Source organism: Poeciliopsis prolifica, unplaced genomic scaffold (assembly GCF_027474105.1).
Source record: "Poeciliopsis prolifica strain line A6 unplaced genomic scaffold, Auburn_PproV2 SCAFFOLD009, whole genome shotgun sequence".
Classification (NCBI taxonomy): domain Eukaryota; kingdom Metazoa; phylum Chordata; class Actinopteri; order Cyprinodontiformes; family Poeciliidae; genus Poeciliopsis; species Poeciliopsis prolifica.
Window position 1 is genome coordinate 2,883,270 of NW_026562384.1, and position 26,016 is coordinate 2,909,285.

Genomic DNA, 26,016 nt, shown 5'->3' on the forward strand with positions numbered 1-26,016 from the left:
TCGACTATATGCATGTCTTGAAGACATAAAAGCAAAGGTAATATTTCATTTCCTGCTTGTAAATAAATAAATACATATATATAAACGAATAAAAGAAAATCAGTGGGTGCTGACTTTCAACAAAACCCTCTGACAGACAAATGTATTTTTCAAGGATTATTTTGATTCTCGGTGCTAAGGTGAGGAACAATGGAGGTCCTTCTTTTGCCAGTGCAGCACTCCCAAAAGTAAAAGTATCTTGTTCAAGGGTGAAATAAATTTTTCTTTTTTTTTTAATGCTGTTATATTTATTACTTCCAGGCTGTACGTCTACAGATATACTTATAATGAACCTCAGAAATTACAGCAGAAACTGCAGCCAGAACTCTGATATGAATTAAAAGGAGAGCTCAGATTTCTCCCATTTTAGCTTCTCTTCAAATCTAGAAAACAAGTTTATTCTTCACACACATAAAACTTTTTATTCTGTGGATGAGCTGCAGTTTTATATAAGATTAGATTATTCTGTATGTTCTCAGCAGAACACGTTGCTTTGGCGTCGGACTGGAGTTTCCAAAAGTTCTTAAAAGTGAACTGCTCGCCTGGCGATTCGGTCCACTTTATCGCTCTGTCCTCCACTGCCGGGGGTACAAAGAGGACTGCACTGTTCTTTTGAAATATTACAATCATTAAGATTTTATCCGAGGTCCAATCTCAGGCCAGTTGTCCTCCCTGAACCCGGCGTTCAGTCGAGGATCCTCTGCTGACACTGAATCTGTTCGGGATTACTCCTGCCCTCTGGTGACGTATCAGTTACAACCGTAAACACAAAAAGCTCCCCGCTGAGCGAGCGCAGCCGGACGACACCGCAGCTCCAGAGTCCAGCAAACCCGCCGTTTGCTCATGTTGCGTCCACAGAGCATCAGCTGCAGCAGCAGATTCTGCAGCAGCATCAGCTGCATCAGCAGCAGCAGTGGCTGCAGCAGCATCAGCAGCAGAGGCTGCAGCTCTCTGCCCAGGCGCACTGGATGCAGCAAAGCGGGCAAATCTGCGGAGCCGAGGGCTACCTATAGCAGCGCAATGACAGATGCGCAAAAAAAAAAAAAAAAAAAACCAACAACCAAAAAAACAAAAACACTGTTTCACTGTCTGCAGGTGGACCTTCAAAATAAAACGCAGAGATCTTCGCGACCACTCAAGCACGGAATTAACTAACGTCACAGAAATGTGCATGGATATGAACTAAAAGACGACTTCGTTTTTATTTATTTGGTTATTTTTGCGATGAACACGATGCATTTATGTATTAACCAACAAATACATAAATAAACCCATTTTATTTCTCCACTTTTTTTCCTCAGCCCAAGCAGTAAATCTAACCTCTGTTAACTACGTATTGTTTACGAATGCTTAAATGTATTTGTAAGAGCTTGTGAACACGCAGAATTCAATTAAAGTTTTGACAAACACAAGTTTTATTTATTTATTTACTTATGTATCTGTTTATTTACTCGAGCAGTTGAATATAAACGCAGGATTAAACAGAGATTGATTTTGTCCAAAAACATCCCATTCAGTGTCATGCAATGAGGGACTAGACGACCGGGCTTCAAATTACCGTTTCTTTATTGGACTATAGACTTGAAATCATTATTACTGTATTGGAATAAAATTTTATTAACTCCCACTTCATATATTTTTAAATGTTTGTAAAAGTCTTCTAGTGCAAAAAAATAAAAATGACCAAAAAAAAGCTATTATTTGAGATCTATTCCAATTGTATTTGTGATTGTTGTAAAAAGTTAGACTACTAAAATGGACAATCAACTTTAAGTTTTCATATTAGCTCATCTTAATGCGTGGTGTTAAAAAAATTAAATACTGTATATTTTGTAAAAAATAAATTAATAAATAGATTTAAAAACAAAAACAAAAAACACCATAACAAACAAACAAACAAACAAAGACGTTTATTGTGAAGAGGGTTGTCCGGAAGTGCTCTTCTTGTTGCAGCTCACGGGAACACAGGCAGGCCGCAGTGATTTGGTAGCCGCTGCAGTAGGAGGAAGGACCGCGGTTCTACCCCTTCTATCTTTCAGTTTCGCCTCAAATTTTTTTCTCGGCGGCTCCATTTGGTAACACACGGTGACCGGTGTATGTAGAGACGGTGTTTTATGACTCCTTGAGCTGCAGTTTTCACCAACGGACGAAGTGGTTCCCAATCGCCATTTTAATCGCACGTTTTCTCTGACAGAAGCGCTAGCACAACAATGGCTCTGAAAAGAATTCACAAGGTAAGGAAGTGAACGACGAGGCCCTGGATTTCGCAGTTTTGTTGTAGATTGTGAACCGCGGCTACCGTCCAGGTGCTCGTCCGACGAGTTTATTATGACGAGGAGCATTTTGAACATTACGAAAAGCCCTTAAAGTTAGTTTTATATGCAGATCGGCAAAAGGGCTGGTGACGGTGGTGATAGCAGCGGTCCGACGTCTCTTAACTGGTGCCGCTTGAAATGGGCCAACTTTAGCTGTTGAGGGGGTTAGCTCCTCCCGGTCCTTTTTTCCGTGGGGTCACGTTGTGTTTACATTTAATCCCGTTATGTCAGATATTAACGTTAACTTGAAATTTAACTTATCTCCGACTGTCACGCTATTAAATACAGTGGCGTGCTAGCTGTTGGTGGTGGTCATCCCGGTGGTTGGCTAATTTGGGGAAGCTAAAACGTTCGTTTTATGCTAGCTAGCCGTATTTAACAATATATATATATTATAGTCATCCATATAAGAATGGCTTCTTCGGTTGAGACTTAATGTATATCCTGATGAGCACTTGTATACAGCAGCTTAGCTGTCTGACAAATATTTTTGAAATGAAAAAATATATATAAAAATGCAGTAACTTGGTTTGACAGACACCACTTATGTTAAGCAGCTAACGGCAAGGCTAACCATAGCTCAACAAAGACGCTGGTGCTTAGTAAATAAAACAGCTGACCGTTTATCGGCGTCAAAATGTTTACGTCTTGTAGTTCTTTTTTTCTTTACCGGTATACATTACTGTATCATCTCGTAGGTAACGATTGGTGTAGCGCCAGCTAGCCTTGTGTACCCTTGTAGCTACTCTCTTTATCCAAACGCCACATTATCAATTCTAATGAAGGCTCGTCGTGTTGTGCGTCTCTCACTTCGTTGTTTCTTGTAAGGATGAGGTAATCATAGAGTAGTATTTGATAGCTGGTTGTATAATCCTAACATATTTTTAGACGTTGTTGAAACGGGCCCGTTTGCTTGTTGGTTTGCCTTTGATCGCGTGTTGCTATTAAATAAAGAGCAGGACGTCGTCATTTTTAATTGTTAGGGCTTTTTTTATTTTTACTTCCTTAGCGAAACCTTTTATTGTGCTGTTTTGTGTTGTAATTCAGTTCTGCTAACACATGTTTAAATGTAGCCGAGCAGCCAGCGGAGACTGTCTTAACATGACACCCTGTGCTACTGTTGAACCTCAACAGATAGCTTGTATGCTAAAGTAGCTTTTTTCACTGTAATGCTGCACGGTGCCACACATCGTTTATTACGGCTGTACATGATCATCAAAAAATGCTGTCGTACTGTTATGGGTTTGTTTTTGTTTCTTTTTAGGTTATTCAGTGCAACCTGGATATCAGGAGAAATGACGTTACGTAATAGCTGTTACTGCGCTAATCAAAGCTTACTGCGCTATAGTAGTAGACTCGTGTTAAAGGGGATGAACAAGTTCTTGTTGCACTATTTATTGCGATCTGCAGTTTCAGAGTGGACAATTAGGTTCAAATGTATTATATTTCTGTCTAAGATTTATTTTGATATTTCTTAATCAAAACAGTGAAGCAGAATGTGACCAAACAATGTTTTTATTTGGTTGTTTTTTTTGTCATAGGAGTTGAATGACTTGGCTCGAGACCCTCCAGCCCAGTGTTCTGCAGGACCAGTAGGAGATGACAGTAAGTTAAAACGCCAAAATCTGTACTGATAAAAAAAGAAAAAAAGACAAATAATAATAATGATCATCATTGTCATCAGAAAAAGGAATGACTGTGCATTCAGAAGTGTCCATATTCTACATTTTGTTGCGTAAGAACAGATGAGACTTGTTGGTGTCATCTGGGTGCATATTATGCTGCTATACACAGTGTAGCATCTGAATCAAGCCTGAGAAAATAACAGACCTGATCAAAATAAGTTTGGTTTGGATTGAGATTCACGCTGTATAATTGTGATTTTTGACCCGCAATATCAGTTATATTTTCTATAACATTCATGCGTAGTTCTTTGATACATAGGTAAGGAACAGAACATGTTTTTACAGTCAGACTGTTTAAAATGTAGAGGAAGCTTTTTACGTACTTATACTGTGCAATAGATTTCTTTACCTAATAAAGTATTTTTAGGTAATAGGTGCTTTGAGTTTTAAGCATTGTTATAGTATATAATATATATTGTTATAGGTTTTCCTTTAAGATTTATCACCATGATTTTCCAAACTGCTGACTTCCTGTGTTGGAAACATAAAGCCTCAAAGCGACTGACAACACACAAAAACGGTTAGACAAATTGGAATATCAAATTTTAAAAAATGTTTAAAAAAAGTAACACATTTGGTCAGGTTTACTTTTTTCTTTGCTTAAAGTTCAGAATTTCTGAATTGCTTAATTTTTATTGATGAAAGCCATTCTTTTACACGATCCCCTTAATTGTTCAAGTTTATTTCTAAAAGTGTGACAATGCATATTAATGAACATTAATGTGTAAGTACATGGGACTCTACCCTTGGCCAGTCACGATAACAAATTTTGCTGGGCGATTAATTGTGCCAGAACTTATTGTGATATACAACAATATTGTTGTTTTGAGACCATTTACAACTAATATAATCAAAAAGTCATAATGATGCAAGTACATCCTCTCATTGATTGATAGACTTTGACTTCCAAATGACATTTAATACTGGGACAGGTAGATTTTTTTTTTAGTTTTCCAAAATAAAGAAAAACAAAACAACCAAAACAATAAATTAAATTGACTATGAAGAAAAAGCATGTAAATAATAATAAGGCTCAGACAGGGAGAAAGGCGAATCTGCCAGTTAACACACGTGACAAATGTTTGCAGCATTCTTCAAAATGGCGCCTTTTCAATAATAGTAAGAGTCGCTTTAAAGATTACACACAGTGGAAATTATTGCACTCATATTAATTTATCATTCAAATAATTGATTTAATTGATTTGATTAAATTAATTGTGACTGTATGGATTCTAAAACATATAAAAACAAGGATGAAAACCACTTTCCCTTAATTGTGTTGTCAACCCATTTCAGCTTCAAACATACAATAACTGTATTGGTAATTATGGAAGGTACAACTTGCCCTGCAAGACGACGTGGAAGTAGAAAATACTACGAGCTTCTCAAAGTTGCAGCGGGTAACGTTTATAAGAAACAAATGTTCCTCTAATTGGAGAAATCTCTGGTCGAGACCCGAAGCTTTTAAAGACGTCTGCAGACAGAAATGTCAACATTAACGATGACAAAAGGTTTTAAAAGCACAGAATAACGACACAAGCTTTGCGTTCTCCTGGATATTTTCTTGGCTTCATCTTTTTTCGACAGCATGTCCACGACATTGTATTCTTATGACTCTCAAAGCAGATTTTTATGCTTCCTTGCCACTCACTGATTAACAGAATATGGCAATAAAAATCTGTCCAAACACTGCAGCGTGTCAGCTTAAGGCTTCATAAACATAGCTAATCATACAATTATCTAATTTTTCCTCATTTAGCACTTGATTATTTTTATCATAATGTTGATTTGATTTAAGTCGACCATTCATGCAAAAGTTGTGTTTGACCATTTCAAAGTAATCTTTTAAAATTACTTACTAATGGTCTGCTGTCAAGAAATATTCCTACACAACTCCAGTAAATGGCTCACTTATATTTATTTTGTTTGGAACCAAAGACTCAATTTGTCATACTTCATCAGTCGACTGCCCCAAATGATGTCAAGAACTTTATTCGATTGGACTATGAATCTGTGAGTTATGAACCAGACCTGGAGCTAGTTTATCTAGCGCCCAACTCTGTAATCTGGTGAGTCCAAGTCCACCTAAAAATAGAAACTAGCTGCAGGAATTTGTCCTGCTCCCCATTGAACTTCATCTTAATGCATTCTTCTTTAATGTAAAAACTCAAAACAAGACCAAAATTACCTTCAGTAACTTTGTTGACCACGGCTTTGAAAGTAGGATCGCAGACTGACCGTGAAGCTCAAGCTGTGTCCGTTGGAAAGGAAAATAAAAGTATCAGCAGCGAGTCCCGTGCATTGACCTAAATTCAGGAAGCATTTCTCTTTTTGTTGTGTAAACACATCCAGGAAATACCCAGACTTGTTTCTCAAAACAGCGCAGTATTGTTCTCTTTTCTTTTTTTCTTTTTTTTTGCGCTGCAGCACATTTATTTTAACCTTTCCGTCATTAAAGCTGGGATTTTTGCTAATTTCGCTTCAATTAATTAATTTGTAGTAACTGCTTACCTGAAGTTATATCTCTCCATTATTATTATTTTTTTTTTTTTGTTTTACTTCAATTTAAAAGTCTAGGTGAGGTTCCGATAATTGTGAATTATTCAGACTTTTGTTTACATTTGGTTCTTACTGGTTGTTTCTGATTGGGAGCGGTGCGTTTCTGCAGATGACGACGGAATCACTGAAAAAAGTCAGAGGAACTTGATTTTATCATAATTTTCATAGATTATCTGCCTCTTATTAAACCGGCATGACAGTGACAGTCTTAACAAATGTATATAAAATTTTCTTTTATAAAAGCTACCTACTGCAGCTTTAATGGTGAAAGCGATTGGTGTGTGTTCAAATATTCAATGCACAACACAAAGCAGAAGGGAAGATTTAAGTGATGTTTTGATAAAGTAATGTAACTTGCTGAATTAGAAATAAAAGAAAATAATTTGACAATTGATTCTTAAAATGTCAATCATTTTATGGACTATTTATAGCCCATTGAAAAGAGAGGGAAGGTTAACTCTGGTAAATGGAGTAAGCTCACGTATAATCATAGTGACTCATCATAACACACTGATAATACCACAGGCCTAATGAAGTGTTAGATCAATCTAAACTTTTAACACTTCAACCGATAATTGAATATCAAAACCGATGTTCAAGTAGTTTTCTTAAACTAGTTTATGTCTGCCCAGATGCAACCTTTTACTTTTGTTTTATGAAAAGTTTCTCAGCACATCGAAGTCAAACAGGATTTATAACATAAGTGTAAATTATTCAGAATTATCCTCAAAGCCGCCACTTTTGTGGAAAACTTCGGCTGGGGAAGTAAAACGAACAGCTGACTGCTAACTGGGATGCTAGCCTTTAAGTCCAATAAATATGTCTCCTTCAAATCAGGAGCTGTCGTGTAAGAGGTTGACTGCTGTCAAAGCTTCTGTTAACATGCCAAAATGAGCAAAGTGGGTGAATGTAGTGCATTCTGGGATTTGCAGTTTTTTATATCAGACTCTCGCCTGCCTGTAGTTCACTCCTTCATTGCTGGAGTCACAATTTTAGATGATATTTTCCTACACTTTTGACACCAGGAGCTGACATTACAGTAACTTTACTCAATTAAGGCATTTCCTTGAAAGATGTTTTTAGTTGAACATCAAACTACTAATATGATGTTATTAGTACATAACATCATATTGTAAAACCCACCAGGGTTTTACAATCCCTTGGTGGGGTTTTTTTGTATTGTTTTTTAGAATTTTATTTAAAACAACCAACCAATGTATTGATGCAAAGACAAACCAATTTGTTTGATACAAGCAAGGTTTTGGGTAGTTGCCTTTATGGCCCAAAACCATTCCACCTGAACACACAACGCCTCAAAGTTAATTAGTGTCTCATGAGCTTCCTATCTCGACACAACTGGCTTAAAAAATAAAAATTAAAAAATTCCATCTTACTTCCATTGACAGTCTTTGCATATCGGAGCAAAGATTGAGTCCTTAATTATTTGGCTGTTTCTGGCAGGGTCAGGTATTCATTTTTACCAAAGCTGCTTTTGTAAAAGTCCCCTGATTTGCTGATAATAGGTTAATTAAGAGCTCAAATTAGCATTGTCTGGCCTTTTAATTTTTACAATTGTGATACTGAACAATTTTTTTTCATGTAATGGAATTTATTTTCGATTTACCTCTCTGACTTTGGACTTGCCGAGTTTTTCTCTGTAAACGTAACCGAACCGGGCCTCTCGGACCCGTACCGTAACACCTAATTTAAGCGCGTATGGATTTGTGGTTACTGTCCACTAAGCAATAGAGACTTGAGTGGATTAAACAATGCGTCGAAGGAGATATTTGATCTTTTGTCATGTAAAGTAAATGAGTCAAATCACTTTTAGTCCTCACAGAACACCGGACCCTTTCATTTACATCCAAACTGAACCTTGAGAGAGCAGAGAGGTCGTATGCAAAGTGGCACACTGAGTGAAACGGCAGCATTCTCTCTAACGCCACTCTACATCCTGCTCAAACATTGATTTATTCATTAGGACTTTGTGACATTCGTATATTCTTGAATGAATGTGTTGATAAACTAGTCAATTGATGACCCATTATATCTGACTCTAATCTGTACTGGTCAGGTCAAATACTGAATGCTTTACAAAATGGCGCTGTTTTGTATCCATAGCTTTTTCTGGTATGGTAACAGCCAGAAAAAGTGGTTTAATTCATAAACGGCGAATTATCTTTTTGTTCACTGTTGGATTAGAAACTACTAGCTCAATGCAGGAATATTTCTATTTTGGTATATTTGATTGATGGTCAATGTTTGCTCAAACACGTTTACATGAGGTATATACCATAGAAATGACAATGAATAAATAAAAAAAATGGAAATGTCAAAACAGACAAAACAGAAACCTCTAGAAACGGCAATAATTTAAAGCAATAAAACAATAAGGGATCAATAATTGTAGTGTTTTAGCTTTTCAGGGCACATAATGTAAAGTTTTTGTGTTGTTGACTGAATTATAATAAGAACAAGCTAGATAAGCCCACTGATTTATGCAAATCCACAGAGTTTGATGGACACAGACACTGTGCTGTACCTGTAAAGCTGCAGCAGACGCGGCCCGGGTGAGCTGATGCTTATCATGACTAAAACACCTGGGACCGACTCCCACGTTGTTGTTTCATGTTTGAGAGTTGAGACTTGTTCAGGTATTGCACCTCACCTATTCCAAGAGCTTGAATGCTTCTTGTTTTCAACTCGGTCCTTTGTGCTAAATGTTTACCGGTATTATTATTATTATTAAAAACATTGTACTTATGTGGAAGTGCATATATGGTGTTTCCTTTCTGTAAAGATAGTTTACCTGTAAAAAAAAAAAAAAAAAAAAGTGCACAGTGTCTGGCAACACTAGCTGTGTTTCCATTGACCTTATTGTGAATTACGAGAACACATTTGCTTAGTAAAAACCCGGCAGTCAAAGAAAAAATTGTTGCATTTGCGGTTTTTCAGCTGTGTTGATATTGGTGCGTTTCAAAAAACTGCCTTTGAAACACTCACACAAAACACATGATCAACCACTGAACGTTACTACTGTCGGAAATGACAAAGAAGACGACAGGAAGCGGCGGCTAGAATATGGCGCGCAATGTTTTTTGATGTCTTATTGTGTAAGAAAAGTTATTTACATGTGATTTTAACTCTTCTTATTTAGAAAAGTTGCGAAGTTGTAATTTTTTTCCTTTCTGACATTCGCGGAATATCCGCAAAGTTTTGTGCACATTTTTAATGGAAACACAGCTATAGTTGCTAAAGTTGTTTTTATTTTCTAAAGACTAAAACGAGAAAAAAAAGATTACTGATATAATAATTTTGAATCTATCTAATTTTCTAATATTTATCAAAGTTTATATACCTAACCTTTATCTGACTTGTACTGTCCTCAACTGTGAGACGTAGCAAAATCCGTGGGTGTTTAGAGACTGAAAACGGAAAGAGTTTGTAGTTTCGATCAGAAAAAAAAGAGATTTTTCAGCATTGTATCCGCTGATAAGCAATCAAGAAGAGATTAACTGTCTCTGATGTCTACTTGGTTTGTTTCAGCACCTCTACTGTTACGGCTCACTTTTGCCCAATTCAGTGTTTCAATGAAAGTATTTTTTGAGCGTTTCATTCCAGTGCAATTACAAGTCACTATGTTGTCAATCACTTCATGCTAGTAAAAAAAATAAAAATAAATCTCATTAACCCAGCAACTCAAAATTTAAAAATTATAACAAACTTTAAATTTGAGTTTTAGTTTGTTTTATTGATTGTGTGTGGATTTGAAGCCAGTTTTGGGTTCCTTTAAAACGCTGACGCCTCACCATGAGAAACATCAGCCGTAACACTGTTGCTGTCTGTGTGTCATTTCCTGCCATCCGACATCAAATAAACCACCGTACAACCTACAAAAAAGTGTTGTTTTTTTTTCTCACAATGCAAAATTTCTGTGGGTTTTTAGATTGACACATCTTCGCAGGCAGAATGATGCTTGGACACATTTTAATTATATATTTCTTTACATATTTATCACACTATTTTGCACATCACAACACATTTAGCAGGAGTATCTTTTGAAATCTGCCTGTCTTGTACAGGGGTAAAAAAAGCAGCATTTGGAGTGAGTTTCAGGCTTCCCGTTTAGCAAACGTGTCACCTTATTCATTCTAACATTATATTCTTTGCGTTTCATAACCAACTTCTGTTTTTGTTTGTTTTAGTGTTTCACTGGCAAGCCACAATAATGGGACCTGTAAGTATTCACATGCTCACCTCCTACCGCTTTGTTGAATGTTCCTTATGAAGTTTTGCATGAGCTCTTCATAGAACGTCGACTTTGGTTGACATTTTTCGCTACTCGTCAACCAGAATGTGTCTTTCTGCTTTAGAATGACAGTCCTTACCAGAGCGGGGTTTTCTTCTTGACCATACACTTCCCCACAGACTACCCCTTCAAACCGCCAAAGGTAACTAGAACATAGACGCAGAAGCTGCGTGATTGACGTAACCAAACGTTGTGTAGACTTCCTGAAAAACAAACAAAAGAAATACGTCGGTGTAGTTTCCTGCGCTGCTCGTTGCGTACCCTCCTCACGGCGCCGTTTCTCTGCTCTCAGGTTGCGTTTACCACAAGAATCTACCACCCAAATATCAACAGCAACGGCAGCATCTGTCTTGACATTCTGCGATCACAGTGGTCTCCAGCTCTCACCATCTCCAAAGGTGAGCGGCTCTCTGCGAGCCGATGACTCAAAGCAGCCGTTTCCTTTTGTTTTACTTTTTATTTTTGTGTTTTTTCGTTGAAATTACTTCCTATGTGCTATGCCGTCCTCCCTGAAATGTCAGATTTTTGCATGATTTGTTTGATTTATATCCTGTCGCATTAAGCAATACATCAATTAATCACATGGTAAATTAAAACAAGCTCAATAATCTCCATTTGCATGATTTATTGTTTTTCCCTTTTCTCTTTCTACCAAGAACTGGATAACAAAGATCTTCAGTCTGAATGAGGCCCGTGCCTTTTCTCTTTTTATTCTTTTTTTATTTTCAGGGGTGCTTTTGTTGACTTTTGAGATTTCATAATCTTTTTTATTTGTTGTTTCTGTTGTTTGTTTTGGAAATCTGAAATGTCTTCCAGTTCCAGTTTTAAATGTTCATTAGAATTTAGAGTTTATTGATCTTGTTCATTGTGCCATTGCCATTATATTACTAGAAAATGGTCTCAAAACAACAATATTATCATTTATGAAAATAACTTGTTAATGGCATCAAAAGTAAAATGACCGTAATTGTTTCCCTGCGTTTCATTTCAGTTCTCCTGTCTATCTGCTCCCTGCTGTGCGACCCGAACCCGGACGACCCCTTAGTACCCGAGATCGCCCGCATCTACAAGACTGACAGGGAAAAGTACGCTGTTGTCTCTCTCTCTTTTTATCTTTTCTTCATTTTCCTGGGATCCATTTTGTTTCAGTTTTCATGTATCTGTGACGATCAGCAGTGCAGATGGACGGATGACAGGCCTGTGTTGCTGTGCTCGGAGCGTTTCACACTGAGGCTCACAGTTGGCTTCGGGCTAAAAGTGTTTGTCTATTTAGCTTTTGTGTCAATTTTCAAGAGTACAACCGGTTCTTGAAAATAGCAACAAAAAAATAAATAAATCAAGGAAGCTGTTGAACAAATTAAACCAATTCTGACCAAAACAACATAGATACATTCAGCATGAAGATAGTTTTCCAATCTCGTTTACTAGGCCTCGTAAACGATCTGTTTACGATCACAGATATGCCCAGATCAGTATTTGTGGTTTTGTACGTCTTTGACCTGCCACAACCAGTTTGAATCAAATTTAATTTATTTTTAACAAGATTAAAGGACAGGATTTAAAATATTTAACCTAGGTTGCGTTCACACAGGGAAATGTGACCCAAATCTGGGTTATTGTTTTTTTTATTTTTTTATTTCTTTCCTCACATCTGACTTTTTCCACTGCAGTCTCAACAACCCAATTCTGATCCTTTCACTCCCGCAGAAAAATCCACTCTGTGCCACTTACAACCTCAAATACATTTGCGATTCTTTTCAAAGTCTGAATGATCACGTTGCACTTCGTCCGACTTTTACGTCTTTGACGTGAGACTTGTGTCATAATTCCCCAATAAAAGACGCTCTAGACCAGGAAGCAAGCAATGGCTGCAAATGATGATTATGAACAAGTCTGTCACTGAAGCGCATCATGTCACAATCCTACCACTCAGCTCTGACTACACACCCAGACTTCTCCACAGAATCTTATTTAGATGCTTCAACTTCCCTATTATTTAATGTGTGAAGCACTCAGCAGCTGCTAACAAGTCGTAGCTATTTCCTGCTGTTTGTCTTTTTTAGTATGCAGGAAAGTTTAAACATAAAAAAAACTAATCTGACCTTGTTGTTTTTTTTTTTCTTTTCTGTCTCATCTGTCCGCAGGTACAACAAAATAGCCCGGGAATGGACACAAAAGTATGCAATGTAGTGCTGGGGGTAGAAACATGGCCAACCACCTCTACGACGCAAGGCGAGGGGGAGATTCAGATGTAAAGAGAGAGAAAAGAAAAAAACGACAAAAAAACAAATACAACAAAAAAAAAAAAACCATACAAAACAAATGAGAAGTTTAAAAACAAGATCTTGTTGGTTTCCATTGGAGTGCTTTCTTTGAGCCATGCCCCTCCTTCACCACAGCGACTGTAAACCTCCCTCTGTACCCCCGTCCCCCCCTCTCTGTTCGACCGTCTCCCCCCTCCATCCTGCCTCCCAGCTCATCTGTCCATCCTCCATTGTACAGACTGTCAACTTTAAAATAGAAAATGTCTCCTCTTGACCATACTCTTTCCATCCCCATGTCGTTGTTTTGTTTTTTGTTTTTGTTTTTTGTTTTGTTTTTTTTGGATCCCATCGCGCCACTTCCTCGTTTGATTCCATTTCGACATCCAAGCAGGCTGGGCTGTCGCCCCCCCAAACTCCGCCCCCTCCACCAACCATATATAGCCCTTGTTCCTGCATGCCTGCACCCTCCTTTTTACCCATCTTTACTAAAAACATTCCTCTTTAGAAACTGTAAAACTTTGAGGGGATCTTTGTGTTTTGTTTATTTTTTTTTTCCCCCGTTTTGTTTTTTTTAAGGGGGCGAGGCAAGAAGGGTTTTAAAAACGTATAAAAAAAAAAGAGGGACTTTTTTTCGTTTTGTTGAAATTTCCATCTGCGAAGGCGTCGATTCAGGACAGCAGTTTTCACACGCGAGTCTGCGGGCACTCTGTATTTTATAAAATAAAAAAACAAACTGCATAAGTCATTGCAGGCTGTGTATGATGGAGAGAGGAAAAGAAAAAGAAAAAAAACAAACAAACAAACAAACTCATGGCCTATTTTGCGCTTCTGTTGGATTCCACGAAAGGACTTGAATTTATTCACACAACTCATTCTCCCCCTTCCACGCCCTCCACCCAGGTGAAAACCCCATCATACACACGGACACACACAGCTGTAACCCCACCCCCGCCCCTCCGTCTCCACCTTTTTTTTTTCTTTCTTCCTCTTCACTCTCAAAGTGGAGATTCTAGACCATCTATTTAAGCATTTTCTTAGTTAAACCTGTGTTTTGTTTTTATTATTATTATTTTCCTTCCTCTGCCTCATGTTTCTTTTAGGTTGCTTCTTTCCCTCTTACTATTATTTTTTTTAATTTTGTTCTATTTACCCTCCCGCCCCCCCTTTTACCTTTTTGCTATTGTCAAATTTAGCAGCTAACATCTGAAATGGCTACGGGACTGGCTTGGGCTCTGGGTGCGAGGAGAACCCACTCTTCCTGCACAAAACCTCTGTATATTGAATTACCTGAGAGGCTCGTTGAGCTTTGTGTGTTGATTAAACTGTGTAATAAAAACCTCCGACTCCTGTGTTGACTCGTCGTCAGGCTCGTTTGAAAAGACGTCCAGGTGGCGCTCAGCGTTTCGTGGTGAAGTTCTTAGGAATTTTTGTTTTTCCTGAGTCGTCTTTTAGGAAACATCTGAGCGGAAGCTCAGGGTTTTTTTCTTTCAAGGGGATACATAAAGCCGAGACACCCTGGTTTTAAGTTTTTGTTTTCTCTTATAAAGATGGAATGTGTTGTCATGGATGTAAATGGACACCAGAAGAACCAATTAACTGGATTTATTCATGGTTTAAATACAATCTTAAAGGATCGGATGAGTGTTTTTGTTTTCTTTAATTGTGTTTGGCTTTCCAGGCTTTACTTTCTGATGTTCAAAAACCAGACATCTGACTTTCAGAACCAAACTTAATTTTGACATTTTGATATGTAGAGATGAGCTTTTAGTTTTTCTTTTTGTGCAAAATCACACTTGTGTTGTCGTCCAGTTCAACTTTTATTCTTTTTAATTACTGGAGGAACACACATTCGTGTGAAATTAAAATTTCCTATTCTTGTTTAAGAAATGTATTTAATTTGTTTCAGCATCCACTGAGGTGCTCTAGAGTCAAACTTGTAAAATAGCTTTTTGCTTCCAAGAACTATAAACAAACATTCATTTGCTTATTGTAATTGTATTTTATTTAATTAATTTTTACAATTGAGATAAATCTAGGTCGATATTTTGCATTCAAACATTCTATTTTTAAAACTGAAACCTCTTTTTTTCCAGTATTAACTTTCAGAAATGGACGTTTAAGTGGGGCTTTTTTTTTTTTTTTTTTTAACAAGAAAGTGGTTTTGTCGCCCTCTGGCGGAACCTTGTAGTAATTTCAGTTCAAAACGCATCATTGATCCCAAAGGGAAATTAAATGCAAGTCATATTCAAAGAGTTGAAGCTGCTGTGGGCCGAGAGGATTTCCTGTAGCGGTCTGTAGCACTCTGGGACTGAAGAAGCCTCCGACTTACGACACTGTTGCCGTAAAGCAGTCTCATAAAGAGGATTCTGACGGCTGTTTGTCATTGTATTGATTGCTGTGCGAAGCACAAACGATTATTAATGTCTGGGAAGAGATATTTAAAACTAGCTCTCTGCTTGTTAAAGTATCTTGCGGAACGAGGAATCATTCCCCGCGTTTCATTTCAGATTCGTTTAACAGAGAATGATTAAGAAAACAAACTTCGTCCGTCGTGTTTCTTTTTTCTGTTTAACTTCCTCTTTAAGCTATTAAAAAGAGAAGCCGGATGTACTTTGCCCATAAACATCTTGTTCCACGAGCTTGCTCCCGATTGGTCTATCCGATGTGACGTAGCAGTAAAGGGGCCGGACAGAGTTCCGTGAAGCTAACCGGTTGACCTTGCTGCTTACCGTTGACCGAACACAACCCACGGCGCAGAGAAAACGCGACAGGTCCGAGTTTACGTGATAGCTGGTTGATACCTCTGTGTCCGATGGCAGCGGTCCACAACTCCGGTTTCAGGTTAACCAAAGGTATAGTATTAAAGCTAGCTAACAGCATGCTAGCTCGTCAGGAGTTATTTAATTGGCGCTAAGTCCAAGGGGGCGCGTGTCCGTCTGCCACCCACAGCAACATCAGGCAGCTTCACTGCAGAGCGATTACTGAGCGACCTACTGGGCTGTTTTAACCTGCGAAACGCGAGGAAGAGGGACATATTTCCTCTGTTTCGCCTCTTGCTTCGCGTGGTAACCCGGGTGATGCTTATCTAACCTACTGGTCAGCAATCTGAGCTCCAGTTTGCATCTTTAATCGGTTCAACAGGTAATCTGGGCCCAGCAGCCATGACTGCTGATCCTGCAGAAGGGCAACTTAAAAAAAAAAAAAAAAACTAAAAAAAACATAAGACCTCTGTTTCTCCCGTCTTACCGCCTGTGTATCATGTGACCGGCTAGATCAGGATAAATCTTGCACAACAGGCAGTTTCACATTGCATTCCCATTTGCAGTGTTCAGAATGTGTTCAGGTTTTTTATCTTGACATTCTGGAGTAAGCTTGGAGTATTTTTCCAAATCCAGCATATGTCTGAGTGTGGACCGACGTATGGAGAAGGAAGTCAGATTATTGTGAACATCTGCATTTCAAGACTACAAATTATAATTGTCCATCAGGGCCGTATGAAGAAGAATAAGGGCCCCTGGGCTGGAGCCAGTTTTAGTGCCTATGGAGAAAAAGATGTTTTACTCATGCAAGTCTCAGTACGTTGATAGGCAGGCCTACATATTTGAAGGTATGAATTGACGGACGGATGATTTAAAACACCTGGCAGATGGCTTCATGTTGGTGCCAGAATTATGCGCTGCGTGTTATTATTGCAGAATTTTCAAATATTTAAGTTTTGCTGAAATTGATAAAAATCCAGCAGTACTTAAAAAAAAAAAAAAAGAAACACAAGAACCCGAGAAATGAACCAGAGATTTTAATAAGATGCTCCGTACAGAAAAAAAAAACATTAAGATAGATTTTTTTTTTTGGAGGGGGGGCCACCGCAAAACTTGGAACCCTGGGCGAGTGCCCTTGTAAGCCTTTTGTATTTATGCATCTCACACTGCCTGAGTAAAAAATGTGAAAGCATCCAGAGTGAACGACCAATAAGATTATCCCTTTTCTCTCTTTTTTTTTTTCCCTTTTGTTTAACGTTTTCCTCCCTCCAGAACATTTCTTGGTTGCCGTGCCGGTGGCCGTCGTCTCGGCAGCTGCGGGTTTCCTGGTCAGCCGCTACCTGAGCAGCCGCTGCTGCACGAAGCGTCACGTGAACACTTCCTTCAGCAAAGACAGCCCCAAAGTGGTGCACAGCTTCGACATGGAGGACATCGGCGCCAAGGCCGTCTACTGCCGCTGCTGGAAGTCTAAAAAGGTCAGACGCTCGCCGACAAACTGCAATGTGTGATTTAAGAAACGACACAGGGGGATTTCCTACTGTAAGTCTGAGCACTTTTTGTTGCTGTTGTCATTTAAGAAAGAAAAGCTAACTTGATTTCATTGTAATACTATTTGTGGATGAGTTTTCCCCTGTAATTTTGTACAGGGCTTTAATTAACAGTATTCAAAATATTACTTCTAGACTGTTGCAAGAAAATACGTCTCATTTTTAGATCAAGTTTGTAACTTTTGCGGACAAGTCAGATGTATAAGCATAACATGTTATTTTAGTTTACCTTGTTCCTGCTGTAGAAAGAATACTATCATAATATGCTATTGATAACAATTACATTATAAAATAATAGATTGAAACTGTTTTTTTAAGTTAAAAGCATCACAATCTATCTCCAAATTGACAGGTTAAAATTTATTGTGGTTAGAGATGCACCGATCCACTTTTTCCACTTCCAATACCGATATGGATAGCTGATGCTTGGTATCGGTTTGGACAGGAAAAACAACACTGAATTAACATAAAACTTTTTTTAAAAAATTTTTACAGACATAAATGTGCTGAATTACAAATGTATTTGATGAATCTGCACCAGTAGTGCTTCTCAAGATTGGTCAAACATGTAAAAACTTCAGTCTGTTCAGTCAGCGAAATTGGGAGAATAACAGCCAATGTAAAATAAATAAAGAAACTGATAAAAACAACAGGTTGACTATTTTGGTCAACGTGTAAAAAGTAAATTCCAACAAACCTTCAAAAAGTGCTATAAGGGATTATCATTATCAAATGTAAAGTAAAATGAATAATAAAGCATAGAAATAAATTGAATAGATTTGCCCTTGTGGATCAGGTAAATGATGACCAATACCCAATTTAGAAATGTTTTTCTATTTATTAACCGATACAGATATTAATATCGGATCGGTGCGTCTCAGTGGGAAGAAGTTTCTTTCAAAGTAGATACTTCTTCTCTACTGGAAGCAGTTGAGATACTTTTCTTCTCTCAATGACAACATCCACACCAAAAGATTGTTGTCCGCCGCAGGACCGGTGTGATGCGTCTGCTGACCTGCTGTGTGTTTGTATCGTTCCACCCCAACGATGAACATGTGTGTACCTCCATGTTTCCTGCAGTTCCCGTACTGCGACGGCGCCCACGCCAAGCACAACGAGGAAACCGGAGATAACGTCGGGCCGCTCATCATCAGAAGGAAAGATGCATAGCGCGCCGCTGGAGACGAACCCGACCCGCCCGATCATTCGTCAGCGCCGCTGTGTTCTCCCTGCGGACGAATCCAGAACACACTGCAGATGTTTTTTTGTTTTTTTCATAATTCCCAAAATTGTCGCACTGATCAACATGTTTGAAACGGGATCCAGGTCAAGGGACTGCGACAATCATTGCGGTTGGCGTTGGGGCGTCGGTTCCCGGGGTCGTCGCCCATGAACAGAGCAGGCGGTCCAAACATGAAATCGTCGCCGCGCTTCTGCATCGGTCCAGCGTTTTATGTCGAACCCAGCACAGGCCTTATTATATCTTTTGTTTGGCGAACACGGCAACCCATATGAATGTGACGCGAAAATGTTCAGGTTTGTTTTGCTGCTTCGTGGCGTTTGTCTTAAACGGGGGAGAAAAATGTTTATCGTTGAAACACTATCTACTGTTTGTGTGCGGCTTCCTGATCAAACTGCGTCTGAAGGTTAAAACCTCTTAACGGATCTGTTTTGCTTCTTCATCAGATTGATTTTTGTATTTTTTTTTTTTCCTTTCGTGTACTGGCGTGGTTGAGTCAGTGTCCTGTTTTATTGTTAATAATAAACATGTTGAGTGATCCAATTTGTTGGCACAACTTTTTTTTTTGTAGTTTTGAGGCCAAAACTCCACCTCAGATTTAACCAGGTGTTTATGGATTAACATTGTGCGGGATGATAAGTCAACAGCTCAATGTGGCGACTGCAGTGTGAGTGTGTGGCCTTGGCCGAAGGGGGCTGCTGCTGCTGCTGCTGTGCTGCAGTGTCCACCAGCACCAGTGGCCATTTTAAGACGGGTGGCTGTATTTGTGTTGACCACTAGAAGACGCTGTGTTTACGCGGATGGTCCAGGCCAGACGGTGTAGTAACCGTGGGCCCCTGCCTCCATAGTGACACGCACGCTCGCTCACACACGGACGCACACGCACGAGGTGTCTGGCTGCGTGCCAGATGCACGGAGGACTCTCAGAAGAGGTGGAGTGGACTCCGGCGCTCCTGCGTGGAGGAGTCACCTCCTGTATCGGGCGACGCTGTTTGGACGGGAGTTAAAAGGTAAAGCCAACGACGGCGGATGGTTAGAATGGAAACTTTAACGAGGTTACACAGATTTTTTTTCCCCCCATCTCTCTCTTTTTTTAAATTGTAAAATGATGTCACTGGATTTCTAAATGAATTAAATGAACGTATGTATGCTGCAGCATTATTAGGGATGATGGATGTCATTACCTCGTTGCTGTCATTAGAACAAATCAGCCAATCTGCTCCAAGCTTACAAACTACATATTTCTAAACAGCATGACATTAGTAAGTTATGGAAGATGCTTCTTTAAGTTCAATATATTCTTTTTTTTTTAAGTGAATTAAAGTGCCGTTTTATAGTAAAATTAAGTAACTATTATTTAAAAAAAAAAGCATGTAGGCTACATATCAAACTTAATGTGATGCCCTGAAATTGGGCCTTTGTCTCCTTAAGAAGCTCCTGCTCTTTCAGACGCTACAAAGGTGTTTCCCGATTAAGTGTTTCTTTGGTGTGTTGACTGAAAAACGGTGAATATGACAACCTCTGTTCCACCAGATGTTTGCCAGTCGCTGCTGCCGCTAGTCTGGAGGAGCCGAGTGGGGAAGGTGTGTTCTGTCATAGCAACACTGCAGGTCTGATTTTGATGAGGGGATAGCATCATAACAGGATACAAAGCTCAGAAAAAGTCAAAGTTACATAATACAGCTTCTCGAAATCACCCACGCGCTGATGGAATCCAATCATCTGATTGCTGCGTGTCGCTCCGTTAGCTTTCACACCTTAATGTCTGTCACATGATTTTCACGTGGCCAGATTGATCTTTTCTGTAATTACAAAGAAGGGGAAATCTCACAGAAGTGTCATTTCAGTCAAAAACAACTGTTTTTGTTGCTCTAATTATAGTTTACATCCTGGTATCAAACGGGATTACCTGCTCTAATGGACTTGAACATATTAATAACTTTTTGTTGTTTAACTTTAAAAAAATATGTTGCATATTTTGAGGCTACAAACTAAACACAACTATCCACTTATTGTGTCATTTTAAAAGAGTTATTCTGATGATATTTGAAAAAAATATCAACTTAAATGAGAGTTTTAGTGTCTTGGGCTCCCCCTGTTGGTCTGGAGGCCTGATTAGTTTGCCTTTACCTGGGGGCCGCTCAACTGCAAAAGCATCGGCTCTGAGGAGAAACTGCGCCTGTCATTGGGTTTAGGCCACGCATGGCAGCAGTGTGAATGTTTTTTTTGTTTTTCTGTTTACGTGAAGACTGAACATTTATCAGGAATACATTTAGGTGGAACAAAATTTGCATGGATTTGTAAGAATCCCGTTACCTATGTGCGATGTTGCAGATGTAAGTAGATGGTAATAAGGATGATACATACGAACAAAAGAGTCGTCATTATGAACCCAGTTCCATTCATATGTAACAATGTATCACTTTTACATCAATATAATATATTACAGTAACAATTACGTAGAGTGAAATTTAAAAGCAAACCAAAATTGTCCATTTTGTATGAATAACACACTTTAATAGTTTTTACAGTAATAAATAAAAAATATTAAAGAAATGCTTAACCTGGTGTGTTGCATATGTAAATATAAGTATTGGTTTTGCTATGAACAATAACTTTCACACAAATTGCATCTCTAAACAATGATGTAACTAGAAAACAGCTCTCACGTGTTGCCCCCTGCTGGCGTGGAGGCCCAAAGCAGTCGCTTCGTTTACTTTTGCCTTGGCTCTGCTTGGATTAAACTACACCCTGCACAACGCTATCCTCATAACTAAAATTTAATTCACTTATTCATTTAATTTTACATTAATCAAAACTTTATATTGTGCGTTTATTCGTATGGAGAGAGAAGCCATGTGGAAATCCAGTGTGCTTTTTAATCATAATAAAAAAATAAGAATAAGTCTTAAGTGTTGTGTTCTATTAATTCATGACAAAACGACCATTTAAATACAAAATAATAATAATAATTAATAATAATAATATTGGACACGATAGCGGGTGTTTAACCATGTCTTCGGAAGACACAGTGTAGAAAGTGATCCCGGGCCGAGTGGAGCCGCTGGGTGCGTTTGGGTTCAGTCGTCGTCAGCTGGACTGCTCCTGAGGACATCACGGGGTCGCTCTGACCACACGAGCCTCGGTCGGCTGCAGAGTCCACTTCGCATTTTGAGCGACGCCCCCAAATTCCGTGCAGAGTGTTTGCAGACCCTCCGGGACGGAGAGGTGGAGGAGGAATCGGCAGCTCCGCCGTCCACATAGCGCTGTGCGATCGGCTCGACATTAGTTCATGACTTCATCATACATTTGACAGGAGAGGGCCGGGGACCGCAGTCGGGAAGGTAAAGTGACGCGTGTTTCTTTTTTTTAAACCATCGCACTTCCTGTTGATTTGGCCGTTTTGGGTTTTTTTTTTTTTTTTTTTTTTGTCGCCCGATTTCCTCTCCCTTTCCTGCGCGCAGCGCCGTGTCGCAGCGACCACTCGGACTGTGGTCAGCTCGCCGTGGCGTCGGCTCCTCTTAGGTAACCTCGATCAAGCGAAAGCGATCGATTGCGTCTCCCGATCGACCCCGTCGAAAAGGGCACAAACTCATACTTTGTAATAACGTACACGATCCGCGTTTAGTCGGCGGTGTTGTGGGGTTTTTCTCTCTCCCCCCCCACTCTCCCCCTCCTTCCACCGACACACACACACACACATACACACGCGCGAACGTGGACACGGAATATAGCCTGGTCTTTTTTTATCCACAGCACCCGCATCGTTGCGCACCTCGCTCCTCGTCGTCGATAGCAGACAAAAGACAGCCTGTTTCTCTTTACGGTCCCTTATTTGGTGCTCCTCGGCTCCGTTCAGCCCCGGCTGGCAGCATAACAGCGGTCGTCAAAATGTATTTGAAAAGCGCGCTCCACATTTGACCTGCGCATATGCGCATATCTTTGCATATTGTTGTCGCTCTGTTATTGATTGCATTGATATACCGTGAAATTCTTAAAGGGATACTGCCTCCTGTATGCGGAAATCCGTTGCGAGCCATGCACCGTCTCTGTCTCCCTCTCTCTTTCCCCTCTCGCACACGCAGTCACACAGATCCTTTGCTTCTGGTTTTGTGGCAGTTTTTACATATGTCTGGTGTTTTAACTCCTGCCGTCTGCCCGATGGTTCCCCGACACGGTTGAGTCGCTCTACCGGGGGAAAAACACAGACCCCGACTTCCCTGTTTACTGTCTTTCTGTGTCTGTCTCTCCAGCATTTCTATTCTTAACCTTCCTGTCTTCATCCCCTATTCATTTCCAGCTCTCCAGGACTCTGAAGCCGCTGCAGAGAATGGGAATAGGGACACAGGCCAAGGCTTGCCATTTTGGCTGAAGTAACAGCAGGACAGTTGTCAGCTCCGCGTCAGCTTCGGTCCCCCTTCTCCCACGCACACAAAAACACAAGGGCAAACCGCCCCCCCGCCCCACACACACACCCCGCCACTGCCATGTCCACTGCCGTAGACATCGCTGGCCCTTCCTCCCCGGATCAGGCCCACAGCAGTGCTAAAATCCCCAATGAGCCCCTGAGACCGAGCCTTAAGCGCTCCAGCCACCCCTACAGCCTCTCCCATTACATCTCTACCCCTTCCCCTGCCGTGGACGTCAAAGGCCTGATCCAGCCGTCCCCGGCACAGGAGCAGCGTCCCGCCCAGCCCAATAAGCCCCGCCGGGCCCCCTCCTGGCCCGACATGTGGGAGTCGCCCAGCGGGCTCCACCTGGCCCATGCCGCAGAGCTGCTGATGCGTGCCGGACTGCTGGCTCTCACCCCCGCCACCACGGAGCAGGCCAGCCTGGGCGCGCAGAGCAGCCAGCCCGCTAAGAAAGAGGCTGCGGAGGCTAAGGGCGCAAAAGGAGATGGCGAGGGAGGCGGGTCTGGGCCAGAGGAGGACGAAGAGGACTCCTCTGGATGCAGCACTGACTTCCAACCCTTCCTCGGCGCCTGGTTCCCCTTCAGCCCGGCTCTGTTCCCTCTGGCGGGCTTTCAGATGGGGGGAGGCCACTGGAGGAGCACGGCCGTGGGAGCGGAGGGCATAGAAGGGCTGGTAGCCGAGGGCTACTCCCCCAGCTCGCTGGGCGGGGGCGGCGGAGGGCGAAGGAAGAGGAAGAGGTGCGGGGAGTGCGTGCCCTGCCGACGTCAGACGAACTGCGAACAGTGCAGCAGCTGCCGCAACCGCAAGAGGGGACACCAGATCTGTAAATACAGGAAGTGTGAGGAGCTGAAGAGGAAGCCTGGGGGTCCTGGGTTCGACAGCAGGGTGTCCGGGTTTGAATTAAGGGGTTCCGATTTTACTTTGGGTCTGGCGCAGGAGAGAAGCAACGGGGCCCTGGACGGATAGTAGCTCCTGCGTTGGCAGAGGCTGGTCGGATGATTGTTGGGAGCTGTAGTTTACGGGACACCACAATAACATGCTCGGACTGCGGTACAGAGCTCCGTTTAAGAATGTCCACACCTGTTTCCATTCTTTCTTTTGACAATCAGTGAATATGGGAGAGGAGAAAAAAAAAAAGGATACCAATGTGCGTCAATATTTAGATGACAACAAAAATGCCTGTACATAAGACTGTAAATATCTGGAAAACATTATGTCCTTTTTTTACATTGCTTTCCAGTTTGGATGTACCGTGCTTCAGCATAAAGACGGAGCCAAAATGGGGTTTTTTGTTGTTTCTATGGAGGAGTTTCTTGCTTCTGTTGTTCTGACGTCACTGCATCAGTAAGAAATGAATGAGTTCAGCCTTGGCTAAGTTATTTCCTGTGCTACTTGTACTGTATAGCTCTGTTTGCCCTTTTGAAATAAAAGAAGTTTGCCATGTGCTACTTGTGTATGAGGTTTGTGCCACTCCTGTATGCCTGGGTTCATTTCTAATTGACTGTTTGGAGCTGTGTTTGAGTTTGTTCTTGCGCATGGGCGCTACCGTGTCGGTGCAGTTGTTTACGTCACCTCTTGAAGACCTCTTCTGGTGTCATTGTTGAACCTTTGAAGACCTGTAAGGTTTATTGGGACCAAAGGTCAGTCCAAGTGCAGCAGACAATAATTTTGGGTTAGGGCTCAAATGTGTACCAAGATTTGGGTCATGGCTGTCATTGGTTTGGGTCTGGCACAAAAGGAAGTCAATACAATTTCCTGATATGTCTAGAAATACAAACCAGTGCAAGTGTGTTCCGGTATGCTACCTTGTTTGAACCTTTTCTGGTATGGTCACCGGCCGTTTCAAGACCCTCTGATGCCTGGTCTTCATTGGGTGAAGCATCTCTTTTAGGGTTAGACATTGTTAGGGCAAAGGTTATGGCTAGGGGTTCGGCACAAATAAGGTTCTGAATTAATTGGAAGTCAATACAATTTCTGCATATGGTTGAGAAATCCAAACTAGCGCAGGTGTAGTCAGGTATGTTACCTTGTTTGAGCCTTTTCTTGTACAGCTACTTGTCTTCTTAAGACCATGTGGACCAAGGCCTGGAGTTAGTGGGGTGAAGCGTCTCTTTTTGGGTTAGGGTTAGGCCTCGGGGTTGTGCCAGGTTAGGCACAAATGGGGTTTCAGGAACGAACTGAAGTCAACACAATGTTCTAATAAGACTAGGAACACAAACTTGTGTGTATGTGTGTGTTTGAGGTGGTGTGGATTATGAGTCACCTAATGGTGTGGCTGAGAGCCTTATCGCAACCCCACAGACGCACACACACACACGCAAACACACCTACACGCTGCTTTGGCACGTCCACACGCTTGGGGTAAACCTGACATGCACACACAATCACAACACCACCCTATTTCTCCTTCTCTACGTTCTTCTTGTCTGTTTTTTTTTTTTTTTTTTTTTTTACAAGTACGCATCACATCCAGACGCACAGATTTTTAAAAGCAAAAAAAACAAAACAAAAAAAAAAACCACAGCCAGCTGGACTGAGGCTACAGGGAGGCGCTTTTCTTCTTCTTCTTCTCCTACTTCTTGTTTTTCTTCTTCTTCTTTTCCCCCCCCCTCATCTCTCTCCTCGCTGCCGTAACGATGGCTGATGTGATAAGACCTTCTTCCTCGGCGCCACACTCCAGGGGACCGCAGGGAAGACGTAACCATGGCAACGGCCGGCCCGAGGTGTCACGCTATAATTGGGCCACGGCTGCACTTCCTGTGAGCCTTCAGTCAGGGGATCGCAGAGGGACCGCGCGCGCGTATCCATGTGTGCGTGCGTGCATCTGTGTGAGTGCGTGTTTTGTCAGGCACACACAGAGAGAGAGAGAGAGAGAGAGAGAGAAAGC

General features: G+C 40.8%; 3 protein-coding genes across 5 annotated transcripts; all 3 read left to right on the forward strand.

Annotated features, from left to right (window-relative positions):
- Nucleotides 1-1,981: 1,981 nt before the first annotated feature.
- ube2d2 (ubiquitin-conjugating enzyme E2D 2 (UBC4/5 homolog, yeast)) lies at nt 1,982-14,508 on the forward strand. 2 transcript variants are annotated; one of them, XM_055034352.1, is made up of 7 exons: nt 1,982-2,273; nt 3,896-3,959; nt 10,804-10,835; nt 10,972-11,049; nt 11,200-11,305; nt 11,899-11,992; nt 13,052-14,508. In XM_055034352.1, exons 1-7 carry the CDS (start codon nt 2,250-2,252, stop codon nt 13,095-13,097), a joined length of 444 nt encoding a protein of 147 aa, XP_054890327.1. In that variant the 5' UTR covers nt 1,982-2,249; the 3' UTR covers nt 13,098-14,508. The 2 variants fall into 2 exon arrangements, with proteins under 2 accessions (XP_054890327.1, XP_054890329.1); XM_055034354.1 differs by lacking the exon at nt 1,982-2,273 and adding an exon at nt 3,092-3,188.
- A 1,328-nt stretch (nt 14,509-15,836) lies between these two features.
- zgc:110843 (uncharacterized protein LOC541492 homolog) lies at nt 15,837-19,254 on the forward strand. The gene is made up of 3 exons (XM_055033892.1): nt 15,837-16,023; nt 17,203-17,405; nt 18,558-19,254. Exons 1-3 carry the CDS (start codon nt 15,984-15,986, stop codon nt 18,645-18,647), a joined length of 333 nt encoding a protein of 110 aa, XP_054889867.1. The 5' UTR covers nt 15,837-15,983; the 3' UTR covers nt 18,648-19,254.
- A 2,585-nt stretch (nt 19,255-21,839) lies between these two features.
- Nucleotides 21,840-24,574, forward strand: cxxc5b (CXXC finger protein 5b). Of its 2 annotated transcripts, none has more exons than XM_055034776.1 (2): nt 21,840-22,061; nt 23,018-24,574. In XM_055034776.1, exon 2 carries the CDS (start codon nt 23,205-23,207, stop codon nt 24,093-24,095), a length of 891 nt encoding a protein of 296 aa, XP_054890751.1. In that variant the 5' UTR covers nt 21,840-22,061; nt 23,018-23,204; the 3' UTR covers nt 24,096-24,574. The 2 variants fall into 2 exon arrangements, with proteins under 2 accessions (XP_054890751.1, XP_054890752.1); XM_055034777.1 differs by lacking the exon at nt 21,840-22,061 and adding an exon at nt 22,135-22,242.
- The last annotated feature ends 1,442 nt before the right edge of the window (nt 24,575-26,016 follow it).